This window comes from Suillus subalutaceus, assembly GCF_016647625.1.
Source record: "Suillus subalutaceus strain FC151 chromosome Unknown DFJ58scaffold_749, whole genome shotgun sequence".
In the NCBI taxonomy this organism is placed as follows: Eukaryota; Fungi; Basidiomycota; class Agaricomycetes; order Boletales; family Suillaceae; genus Suillus; species Suillus subalutaceus.
Genome location: NW_024540998.1, coordinates 1 through 12,403, shown reverse-complemented (window position 1 = coordinate 12,403; position 12,403 = coordinate 1). Strand labels below are relative to the sequence as shown.

Sequence of the window (12,403 nt, the reverse complement as noted above, 5' to 3'; positions counted from 1 at the left end):
CCAGCTAAACCAGCTCATGTGGATGGGATCCGCCATGTCCATTGACGAACCCAAATCACCCGGCGGGCCATTGGGAAGTGCGCAAGATGTTTTAATTCAAAGCCCTGATGTAGCGGGCGATGAGGTTAGCAACATAGTCTTACAGACAGGCTCGCGGACTCACCGTGTTCAAGAAATTTCAGGCGCAGATCTTGATGGCCAACATTGCCAGTGACGCCAGCAGCAGTCAGGATGTAGGGCACCTTTCTTTGAAGAAAAGAGAACTTGTTTGCGGCCTAAAGAAGGCGATAAACAAGTATCTCCGCCGTCATTGTGAAGGGGGGCATCCAACAACTGACCTATTACGCGAGCGCATCTATGCGGCACTCGATGGTGCATTGTTAGGTATGGAAGTGGATGACATCATGTCGAAGCATTACTCCAAGGGTGCAGAGAACCCCAAGAATCCCAGAACAAACGACAACAGAAACGTATGGTGATGAATTCGTGTCACAGCAATCTATATTGATAATGTTCATTACAAGCTTCAAACCAACGACAACTTCATCATACCTGTAGGACAGTACATTTGGAACAGCATGAAGCGCGGATCGTTTTCCCTCGGCACGATTCCAAGCGCAAAACCACGTTTGTTGATTGGTGGGCGAGGTGCGTCCATGAACCGACGCACAGTGTGACAATGGTCTAACGCACTACACAGTAGGCAGCCTTGCTGGAATGCCGGGAGGATATCCAACAGAGTGAGACAACGTATTAGATTTTTGCGACCAATACGTACATAACATCTATATTAACATTCAAATCAGAAAGAAAGTGCAGGAGATGAAAGGACGCGCCTGATATAGTGAACGACTGCAAAATAAAACTCCGCTGATCGCATCAGCGCCCTCGTCGAATCAGCGCCCGCTCCGTCGAATCAGCGCCCGCTCGTCGTAAACTTGCCGGATCGAGTTGCCCATGTGAGCGTCATATTAGAAGGTACAATTGAAACTACACGAGTTGGGTGGAACTACATAGGTACAAGGGGGTACAAGGCGGCACATACAAGGGGGCACTATACACGCTATCAGTACACGTACAAACGGCGGCTATATGATCACTAGCGGGAAAGGATAATTTCCATTCTCTGAAGCTTCTTGTCAGATACTGTGAACGAAGGAGATTGGGCATTCAACCACGATGAATTGTATAACGCCCTCGGTAAGCCTTCGATTGCTGGGCGAGAAGACTCTTGGATCGCGTTGCGAAAACGCTTTGCGGGTTTGCTTCCGCGGGGAGTGAAGTTTGAAGCACCCGCCAACCGCTGTTGATCAATGATATGCATCTCATGATCGACGTCTGCTCTCCACGGCATCTTCTTCAGACGAAACACCTGAACTTCGCCATCTTCGTGCTCACTCTCGTCAGAGCTCATGCCATCTTTGCCCAGAGTCTCCACAAGGGATTGTAGATACGCCCATACAGCCTGGTCATCCTTTCCGGTCGCTATCCTGTCACTTAGCAGGGCCGACGTGACTTTCTTACGAGTTTCGAACTTCTAGAAAGCAACTTAGCATTCTTCAAGCCAATCAGAAAGATGACTAACTGTCGCCCTGCGAGTGAGGACCCTTGTGACCCGCAATCGCTCGTTGGTCTGATCCACGAGTCGGTCTCCTACATCTTTCATAGTCTCACGAGTGCCATCGTCAAGCACACGAGGCTGGGCTCTTCTCCAGGAACTGCGGCATTGATTGAATTTCTTTGTAATATCGTTTTTGATGGACTGAGGAGATCTTGTGGCCAATTGGTTCGTCTCAAACGTGCAAGTATACTGAGAACACAGAATATCGATTACTCTTTGGTTCCACTTGGAGTTGTGCGTGGTCGTCATATCCCAGTGCAGTTCGAGAGGGTCAGGGCCCGTGCCCAGTCCTTGCGTAAAGCACGATATGGCTTCGCTCGACGCAGTGACATGAAGCATATACTCGTCATCTTTCGCGAAATGGAATGCCGTGTAAAATAATTCCCGAACATTGGCCTGGCTTTTCATTAGCAATGTCAGCTGTGTTGGGAAAAACGTACCTTATTATTTCGGCGCTGAGCATCAGTAAAATTCTCGATAGGGGTCTCATGGGTTTTGAGTTTGGATCGAGCTGCCCTCGGGGGCGCTGTCTGCAGTAGAACCTTTGCCAGCGCCTCAACAAGCATGCCAACGGTGGCATTCTGGATCGGGACATCACTTAATAGCGAAGTCAGGGGAGGCGCACTAGTCTGAGGACCCTCGTCTCTATCAGAATCTGAACTTGCGTCAGGAATCTGAGGCATGGGTGATGTTAGATAATAAATATACGTGTGCGATAGAGACATGAGCTTACTATCGAAAACCCAACAATATTCGTGCATGTGGCAACAGGTCTTTTGCCTACAACATGGCGCCATGAAGGGAGGGAGGGAGAGGAACTTGCGATGTTTGCTTGTCGCATCTGGCTCTGTAAATATGTCAGGAAAGCTCCACATACGAACATGTCGGTACGCACATCCAATGAAGCTATCTTGCTGCTATACCCGGCAGCGAGGCGGGCTAACTCGGCTTCTTTCTCGGCCAACAATTTCTTTTTAGCCACGTTACCTTCATATTGAAAGAAAGCGTCTTGTTTAGCTAATGAGATATCTCGTTCTGTGCGCGCCTCCTGTTCTGCTTCACGTATACCCAACGCCATTCGATTCTGGCGCACAAAGTCAGGATATCGACAACATCATGGGGACAGAACCCTACCTGGAAGATGGCGAGTTCATTATGATGATTCTCATTCAATGATGTGAGGGCATCGGCTTTGCCACGCTCAAGGAATCCCTGACGTTCTTGATACTGCGCGATGACGGATCGCAAATTCGATTCTTGTGAGTTGGCATTGGCCTGAAAGTTAGTCAAGTATGAACACAGGAGATATTCAATGAGTATACCTGTATTTGCCGCTTGCGGAGCAAAAGATCGTGCTTGGAGAAGTGTAACTCGCGCACATCATCCCGCAGTCTGGACGACTGATCGACTTCTTTGAGGAATATTTTATTTGGCTGAATATTTGTTAGCTCAGAAAAGCAAAAAAGTACTCGATGACCCACCGGCTGGTCATCGTCATCCCTCTTCCTACGAGCAGTTCCCCAGGGGTTGTCGAATAAATCCATCCCGAACTCGTCGCCAAGTGATATAGCGGGCGATGATGGTGTTGCTGATGTACGAGGATCTAAACTGGCGGAGATAACAGGCTGGGGGGGATACGTATGCATGGCCGCTGCTGGACGACGCTCGTTAAGAGGGTAAGACTCTACAACTGGGGTGATGGGATCATCGTCTGCACCATCCGAAAAGAAATAAGACGTTAGGCGGGACATCTTGCAATTCAAATCATTCAGTAGCGCGAATTTTATCTGGAGAGAGCTCACCTAATGTCAGCGGCCGCGTTGCGGTGACCGAATGCGACAACAACGTTGTTAAACTCTATTTAATGATGTACAAGCAATCATAACACGCCTGAGTCATATTACACTCGTAGCGCGTGAGTATTAGGTATTAGGTATCAGTCGTTTCAAATTGTTCTTCGATTATCGCCAAAAAAAGCTACATTATGCTTTCGTAGGTTATTTGTGTACTGTATTCTTTTGTCGCTGCTTCGCAGCGGTGTTTTTCAGCTGCATCTGAATTATATCTCCAATTGGCCAACAGCCATCATAATCATTGAGTTCTGTAAAGTGAGATAGGACCTCAAACGAAGTTAGCATCAAACGGAAATAGAAATTCTAGATGTACCTCTGTCTGGACTGCAACTATTGCGGCAGGTGTTTGAGATGTCTTGCTCTTGCTAGTGTCGCAGTGTTTCTGGATCGAAGCGTGAACGCACTCCTAATGTCATTAGTTTCAAGGGGATCTAATTACTCAAGTGCCAGCTCACCTTGAACGCCTTGAAGCGGCCGGAATCCCACTTGAGTGCTATTTCCAAGTTGTATCCACCACGGCTAGGACGTCCAGCCTCACCGTCTGGTTTGGGAATTTTTGACTCATGGGAAGCTATGGATGACAAAGAAGAACCAATTGACGCCTGACTGATCTGCTCTGCAGAAAATGAAACAGCCTTGGCGACTTTGGGGGTAGGCGGGCGAGAAAATATGGGTGTCACTGCACGAGACGGGGTAGTGAACAAGCGCGAAGGAGTGGCAGTTCGCCTCGTGAGACTACGAGGGAAGAAAACCATTTCTTCTTGCCAAGATATCGAGATGGACGTTGTAGTTGGACAAAACATCTCTGTGTGATACGTCAATAATGGGAGGGCTTCGGGAGGACCTTCAGGCTCATAAAAAGGAGCGACAGGCACGGAGGGTGAATGCATGACTGACCTGATACCCAACGGAGCCAAGAAGACGTTTTTATATGGGTGTTTAGCTCGGGTGTTGATCGGATGCCTACCAGGATAACGTTGTTAGGCAGGATGTCGTTATTGATTGTCGTCCAGTTTGTTATGGACCTTATTGTGTCGGTCAGTCAATATAAGTCCTTCAAGATAACGATGGATGAACCCACTTTAATGCCTCCAATGTTTTTACTCCCCACCAGTCATTCCAACGATTATCGCCTCGAAGGGCGCCTTGTCGGGCATAAGAACGCCATCAATTGCTTAGCGGTCTCTCACAATGGCTGCATGTTAGCAAGTGGGGGTGAGTTCAATATGCACGATGAAATAGGAAGTAACTTAATGCGTACCAGGATCTGACGGAATGAGGATTTGGGATCTTAAAAGGCGAGCTCAGCTCCCAATCCCACCTCAAACCCCAGCCATTCGAAACCCAGCGGATCCAGTAACTTGCGCGTGTTGGATTACCCGCCATGAGGCAACGCGGGAGACATTATGTTATGGCACGGGACTCGGTTTCATAGGGATCTGGCAGCAGCAGGGGGAAGGTTTGCAAGACTTCGATGCAAAAATATCAAGGAGGGTTGGAACGGGTAAGGAGATCATGTGTCTTACATGCGATCATACTGGCAACGACACTCGAATTGCGAGTGGGACGCGCGACAGACGCATTCAAGTTTGGGCGTTTGACTTTAAGGGACCGTTAATACCGATTTTCAGCGTCGAGCTTGCTACTACCATTCCGCGCACCATAAATTTCAACCGTACTGCAAGTAGAAACATATTAGTCTTCGGGATGTACGATGGCGAGATGTAAATGTTCACACCTACCTGATTACTCTGCATCTAATATCCTGTGGGCCATTCTAGACATACACTTAGGGGCACGGATGGCGCCGTCATCGCTACAAACAACGCCGGGCCGTTAATGTAAGTGATATTGACATCAATCGTTGATAATCACTTACCATGTCACTACAGCGGGCATGCTTCTGTAGATGCAGGCCAAACGCTGTTCCTGATGGACAATGTTATGAATGGATTTAGCTTACATCGCCTGGATGATGCAGTGTGTATCCGCACCTATAATACCAACCCAGTCAAGACATTTCCGAAGCAGGTTGTTTTTGGGGGGAAGGCTACCCTCGTGGTTGGGGGTAGTGACACAGGAGTTATCTATGTTTTTGATAAAAATGAAGGGACACTGAAACAGGTCTTGCAACATGCCGATACAGGCCGAGTACAAACTGTGACGGTGCGCTATTTACATGAAATTAGAATTTTAATCTGACAGACAAATGTAAGACATACGACGGCATACACCGCAGCCTGATCTTCGGAGCAACGTCTGTAAACGACGCGGAACCAACCATCTCCATCTGGTGTCGCAAACAAGACAGTGTTGCAAAGTCAGCAGATAATCGTCCTCTATCAGCGCTGAAGAGCTTCGTACGGGGAATAGTCCAGCTAGTTATCGCAATGGGGATGATAGCCTGTGTGAGTACTATCGTCAGAGACAAGACAAGCTGACCCACTAAGCTGCAGGTCCTCGGGCAATACAAAACATTATCGTTGGCGTCGCTGGGAAATGTCTGGCAAGAATATTCAAAGTTCGGGGATCGACCTGCAGGACCTGCCAGATGACGTTCGTCTCTTACTAGAGAAATATATCGAGGATCGGAGGGGCGGAGTCCTTGAGAGGGCACAAAGCCCGGTGGATAATGGGAATCATGACGAACCCGTCAAGTCCATCATATTGGGATGTGAAAAGTTGCGTGATGATTCTAAGGACGTGCACGCTGTGATTCTTCTCGGAAGTTAGATAGATTCTGATATGGTGAATAAATCTACGCACAGTGTATTCGATTCAGATCGATAATCGGGCACTACACGTCAATAAGACAATTTGTAGGCACCATCTGTCCAGGCTTAGCCCCTATCATTAACAGCATTAATATTGACATTTGGTTTCTATTACTGCGCTCAAGTCGAAGTCAAAAAGCGCACTTTATGTCGAGTGTTTTATTCTAAATTGACTACGGCGCGCAAAGTGTAGTGCTAAGGTCTAATTCAAAGTTACCTTCGACTACACTACTACAGTATGGAAGGATGAAGTCGAAAAGAAAAGAAAGCTTATGACAGACGCGGGTTAATATACAGAACGACTATGAGATTCAATCTCAGCCCAAAATCATACTCAGCGCCCACGGCTGGCTGCGGCCGACTGGGTTTGAATTCGTAGTCAAGTCCATACTCAGCGCCCACGGCCGGCTGCGGCGGCTGGGTTTGAACTCATAGTCGTTCTGTATATCAAGGGCGTCCTTTAATCAAAATTCCCTTTCCGAACTCTAGGTACACGCAAGCGATAGTATAGAATAGGGATTTAATTTCTTATATTAAGCGCTACTTTATAATTACTGTTGTGTACACTAGTTACAAAGTATATGTGGGCCAGGCAGGACTTTTGTTCTACTAGGTCTTAGCACAAAACATTGGAGGACCACAATGTTGTCTCCGCGATTGTCCTGCATTTGCTAAGCGCTTCCACATTAAGTCGTTCACTATAAATACGGCACCTGTGCGTTAACATCTCTTCTTTCCGTGACCCACTACTCAATACGCCTATAGATAGTACGCCTATAGATTGGTAGGATAGGATAGATACAATACAGAATTGAGCACTTGCATTGTAAGCGTTCCTGTTGCAACAGGATTATATGTTCAATTAATTGATATCAACTACAGGATGTCCAAACGAGCGGCATCTGAGTCTCATGATGACGAACCTACCTCGAAACGCATCAGGAATCATGAAGGTTAGTTGTTGCATCATGTCGTCTGTGTTTATTCTAATGCAGATAACAGGGACGAGAGCGCCATCACCGCTGGCAGATCACGGCGCATGGCGCATTCTGGAGCAGTACCTCACTACTGATATGACCTACCCTCAGATGGAGGCGGCTTTTGCCTCGTACTTGGGCAATCGATACGACGCAGATGATTGGAAAGAAGCTCGCGACGCGTTGTTCTCCGGCGACGATGATAACTGCCTCGCCTTAGCAAATCTTCTCGCCTTGAAGGCCAGGCATATACCCCAGGGCGCCTCCAGTACATCGACAGTCGTTACCCTGCGGAAAGATTCTGCAATATCTACGGCTGCCCCGAAGGCAGCGGTTCGCTTGAAAAGCGCACGCGTCCGAAGAGTAAGAAATATATTCGTTTTATAATGACATATATACTAAACCATACATGTAGCCAAAAAATCCCTTTATCGACGATGAGGCATCTGATGACGATGACGATGATGTTGAGGAGGAGGAGGAGGAGGAGGAGGAGGGGGAAAACTCGCAGGTGGAGGGTGACGATGGCCCTTCTGTGCGGTCATTGAACGTTACACGCTTGCCAGGACCTTCATCGGCCAAGGATAAGCTATCCGCAGCGATCGATCACATCTTTGACAGGTACGAAAACGCCCCAAGCACCAGTCATAGAGCGGTCTCGTCCTCCGGCGCGGTCCCAAGCAGGATGTACCTTCTCCATGTTCACAGTGAGTCCTTATTTTAATTACCTAGCATCGCACTGAATGTATCCCAGGATCTGCCACGCAACGTGTCGCTGAACATCTCAGGAGCAATGGAGTAGCGGTTACCGTATCGCCTTGGATACCAGGCCAGCTCTATGCTGTCTCAGATAGCCCTAGAACGATTGCGACAACGCTTAATTTACTCTCTTCCTCCGTGAAAGATTATACTCACATCTCGGAGGAAGAACGAGCAGCGGTCGAACGTTCACGCTCTACACTTCCCAACCCCGGGTGGGTGAAGATCACACAGGGAAAATACAAGGGCGACATCGGCTATGTCTTCGACCCCAAACAATTAAACGACTTCGTCACAGTATTGATTCCCCCACGCGACTTCCCCTACGACATGCCTAAGAGATCTGTGGCGCTGCTCGACCGAGCTCGCCTGCCGAATGACAAAACAGTGTCTGACATTCTTCAGGATGATAAAGTCGTGGGATGGTCGTACAAAGGAGAACGATACTACATGGGACTTTTGCTGAAGAACTTTCGCCGCGACGGTCTGGAGCTGGTCGCCTCCCCTCATGCTAACGACATTCGACTACATCTCCAGTCCGGGTGGGATGTACCTTTCTTCAAGAAAACTCTGAAGACCTTCTCACTGCAGTTCTTGCGCGTTGGTGATTCGGCCAGGCCTATCACAGGAGAAGTCTGTCAAGAAATTGGCACGGTCGTTTCGACAAACCATGCGTCTGGCTCCGCATGCTTAAAGTTCATCCTCGATGGGCATGGGCAAGAACTGGAATTTCGACTCCAGGACATTGAGCGTGTCTTTTGGGTTGGCGACACGGTTCGAGTCGTAGCGGGCGCTTACGCAGGTCTGGAAGGGCACATCATTAAGAAGTCTGAGGACTTGTTTCACGTATGTCAAGAAGCCACCAATGAAGAGGTATGATTAAATATAACATCCTGTAAGCCTGTCTGACATCACATAGGTGGAAGTATCGAAGTACTATCTAGATCGTCGTCCTCTAACTCACGTTCTTCAATCCCGGCTGCCAATGCAGCCAGATTTCGACCCTCTCCCCGAGCCCGAATCTCTTCAAATCGGGGACGAGATAGAAGTATGTGCGGGAGAGTACATGGGGAAATGCGGGAATGTGGTGTGGTTTCCTATTGGGGGGACTACGCTGTGGTTCCGAGCTGAGGGCAATATCGAGGATGAGTTGATCAACGCCCCCACAGCATTTGTACAGCGCATTCGTCCCTTCAAGACTCTCCAATTTACCAAGGAAAGGGGTTATGATGTTAAGCCCGGAGACGTCGTGATTGTCGCCCGTGGGCCAGAGTTCCAGACAAAAGGGGTGGTGCAAGCCGTGGACTTCGCAAATGCGCGCCTGACCCTGATTTCTGAGGGCGATTACTCACTCGTAAGTACTACTCTTCTCAAATTGTGCGTCTCTAAGATATGACAGGTTAACGTTCCTATTGGATTTGCCATGAAATTATCCAACGTGAACCCGGATTCATTTCGCGACATCATCGGTAAAGAAGTCTTTATCATCGGAGGTGCACGGAAGGGCTACCGAGCCACGCTATACCAACTCGCTCATGATTCCTGCTCGTTTCTGTGCATGGGCAAGCGCGCACTACGGTTAAACGCGAGGACGTTGCTACTAGGTGATCACATTTTGTATTGTTGTATTGATTTTTATTAACGACTATTTAAGATACGGAATGAGGTTAAACGGTGCAATACTCGAAGGTCCGGACATGATCTCCTTCTGCGAGATGCAGAAAAAATCGTACATCATGCCGCCATGTCGAAGCAAGACCCCTCCACCTGATCCCGTAGTCCCATCCAGTTCTAGTATGGATCCCAGCTCCAGCGAGTGGTCCAACTGGTCCAGCCATAACAACCATGATTCGGCGGATGGCCTTGGTGTCAAGACATACGACCCCTGGGTTGCTACTAATGCAGAGGACATCGAGGACGCCATCGCAGATATAAAGGAGAAGTCCCGAAACGGCAGTGAGTCTCTAACGTAGACTTGTCAACATTTGACTTATTTCATTACAGGCCCGTTACCTTGGTTGATGAACAAGGAGTTTGCGTTGAAGTTGACTCGTCATCACGTGGTGCTTAAAGTATCACCAAGTTTCATGGGAGGCAGACTGCATAATCGCTTCGTATCTACGGCCTGTCCTGACCCGTTCTGCGGTGAGAATGGACCCGCACCTGATGGCTGCGTCGCGGTATTTTGTACATCTAACGGTGCCGGAGCCGCGCTTCAGCACTATCACATCCCCGTCAGTGATCTTAGTCCAGCTCCACCGCGCAAAAAAAAACCAAAAGTGTCTCGTCCTGGATGGCGACACTCGTGGTGAGATCATGACTGTCGCGAAGTGCAACATGAAAAAGAATACTGTTGAGATTGCGATTACTGCTAGGATTAGCTTCACTTTGCGATTCGATCAGATATGCCTTGTGGAGGAAAGTAGATTCCGATAGACACTTATATCATACTCTTGCAGACTCAATGTACTCTACAATATACTCTACAATATACCCAACATGAATACCCAACGAGTGCCCGATGAATGCCCGATGAGTGCCCGATGAGTGCCCACGTCATTTTTCTCGTGTTAAAAGTTCACATTTTACGTTCCCCATTTTAACTTGCAAAAAATTTGATTATGCTGCAATCGGAAAATGTACCTAGTTACATGAAATTCTGAGGAAAACTTTCCTGCGCTCAAAACTTTGTACTTTATGGCGCTCAAAATGGTACATAAAATGTAGAATTTCACCTGGGATTTTGGCACACATCCAAATTTTTTATTTTTATTCGGTCAAAATGTATAGTCAAAACGCCAACTTTATCACTGACATTTTGAAACCAATCTCACATAGTGAAAAACTCCCAAACCGCCCGTGTGTTAACACATATATAGTATAGTCGTTGTCACATCAGTCTTTTAGAATTAGAAACCCCACAAAAAATTTCAAACTTACATCAGACACTGCATATTAATGGCCCGCGAATTTACCAGACTCCAAACCGGCCACCATCGGCAGAGTGTTTATTCTCTCACATCTTAGTTGTGTCCACATGTGCCTTCTTCGATTACTTATATCTCCTTATAAAGTCCTCGGATCTTTTCTGATATCCCTGCTGTAATTCGACTCGATGATGCGAGTCTTGATTCGACTGTCTTTTCTGCATGATTGCAATGTGCTAAGACCCATCAACTGGAACCGGACTTTTCTACAATCTATCTATAACATACAAGGGAGGAAGTATCGACCGTCATAGGCAAGATGTTGACAGCGCGCAGGCAGGTTTAGAGGAAGTGAGTGGGCCAGAAAATGATGGGGTGCGTAGTAACTACATGATATCTTTCGCTTTGCTTACATTTTGTTCTAGGACCGGAATCACTTCGGACCTCATTCTCCACTCAATGCATTGCGGTGATGGTGGTAATACAGTGCTACAAAGTTTGGCTGACATCTAGGTTGGCCACGATCACCTAAAGGTGGCCACGGATGGCCTTGGGCTCATACCTATAAAGGTGTCGTCAGTCTCATCTCGAATCAACAAGCAAGCAGAATACGCACCGGCTCCTCCAGGTATTTTATTTCCTCCGGGGTGAGCTCAATTTCCTCAATGATACTCTCCTGCAACCTCTGTACAGAGCTGATACCTACGATGGGACTCGACACCTTTGATGCAACCCAGGCCAGCGCAATCTGGCTCATCTTGCAATTCTTCTTCTTGGCAAGCTCTTCGACGCGGTTGACGATAGTCGCGTCTGCACTGCTCAACTTTTTCTCCCAAATAGTTCCCTTGGTAGAATTGAGACGCGTCGTCTCTGTGCCAACGGGACGGGCGAGCACACCAGAAGCTAGAGGAGCCCAGGGTATGACACCGATACCGTTGTGTTTGCAATAAGCGAGCATTTCTCGTTCCTAAACGTAATGTCAAACTGGCGAGCAAATGTCGTGATTTTCAGGAACACACCTCCTCGCGGTAGAGTAGCGAGTACTCATCCTGCATGCTGACGAACGTTGTCCAACCATTGCGAACGGCCACATCATTCAACATAGCAAACTGCCAGCAGCGCATGGAGCTAGCACCGATATAACGGACTTTACCGCTCTGCACGAGGTCGTGAAGTGCTTTCATGGTCTCCTCAGGGGTGACTGAAGGGTCGAAGCGGTGGATCTGCAAGAGATCGATGTATGGGGTCTCGAGACGAGCAAGGGACGCGTCGACAGCATTGAAGATTGCAGCACGAGACAGGCCAGATTGGTTAACGTACTCGGGCAGCTTTTTGAAATGAGGCATGAGGAATCCTTGGATGGAAGGATCGTTGGCGACGAGGCCATTGCACTTGGTGGCGATTATGATCTGGGGGCGAGGAATGTTGTACTATAGAGTTCATGCGATACCATCAATGAATGTAAATTTAGGACATCGTAAGCCACACCTTT

General features: G+C 47.9%; 5 protein-coding genes across 5 annotated transcripts; 2 read left to right on the top strand and 3 right to left on the bottom strand.

The window, feature by feature from the left end:
- Positions 1-34: 34 nt before the first annotated feature.
- On the top strand, positions 35-744 carry DFJ58DRAFT_739636 (uncharacterized protein; the record flags this gene model as incomplete). The annotated part of the gene is made up of 4 exons (XM_041387046.1): positions 35-124; positions 174-470; positions 525-648; positions 704-744. The coding sequence occupies 4 exons, from the start codon at positions 35-37 to the stop codon at positions 742-744; spliced, it is 552 nt and encodes a 183-aa protein (XP_041234666.1).
- A 355-nt stretch (positions 745-1,099) lies between these two features.
- Positions 1,100-3,372, bottom strand: DFJ58DRAFT_850365 (uncharacterized protein; the record flags this gene model as incomplete). The annotated part of the gene is made up of 8 exons (XM_041393768.1): positions 1,100-1,537; positions 1,586-2,017; positions 2,062-2,295; positions 2,355-2,468; positions 2,517-2,705; positions 2,756-2,896; positions 2,944-3,054; positions 3,103-3,372. The coding sequence occupies 8 exons, from the start codon at positions 3,370-3,372 to the stop codon at positions 1,100-1,102; spliced, it is 1,929 nt and encodes a 642-aa protein (XP_041234665.1).
- Positions 3,373-3,680: 308 nt separating this feature from the next.
- Positions 3,681-4,364, bottom strand: DFJ58DRAFT_850364 (uncharacterized protein; the record flags this gene model as incomplete). The annotated part of the gene is made up of 3 exons (XM_041393767.1): positions 3,681-3,722; positions 3,788-3,880; positions 3,930-4,364. 3 exons carry the CDS (start codon positions 4,362-4,364, stop codon positions 3,681-3,683), a joined length of 570 nt encoding a protein of 189 aa, XP_041234664.1.
- Positions 4,365-7,131: 2,767 nt separating this feature from the next.
- DFJ58DRAFT_739632 (uncharacterized protein) lies at positions 7,132-10,296 on the top strand (the record flags this gene model as incomplete). Its single annotated transcript, XM_041387045.1, has 9 exons — positions 7,132-7,201; positions 7,251-7,588; positions 7,641-7,932; positions 7,980-8,857; positions 8,904-9,338; positions 9,384-9,477; positions 9,552-9,588; positions 9,639-9,940; positions 9,989-10,296. The coding sequence occupies 9 exons, from the start codon at positions 7,132-7,134 to the stop codon at positions 10,294-10,296; spliced, it is 2,754 nt and encodes a 917-aa protein (XP_041234663.1).
- Positions 10,297-11,356: 1,060 nt separating this feature from the next.
- On the bottom strand, positions 11,357-12,341 carry DFJ58DRAFT_833668 (NADP-dependent oxidoreductase domain-containing protein; the record flags this gene model as incomplete). Its single annotated transcript, XM_041392235.1, has 3 exons — positions 11,357-11,466; positions 11,528-11,878; positions 11,931-12,341. Coding segments are annotated over 3 exons (789 nt in total), but the record flags the coding sequence as incomplete, so codon positions are not given.
- Between the last annotated feature and the right edge of the window lie 62 nt (positions 12,342-12,403).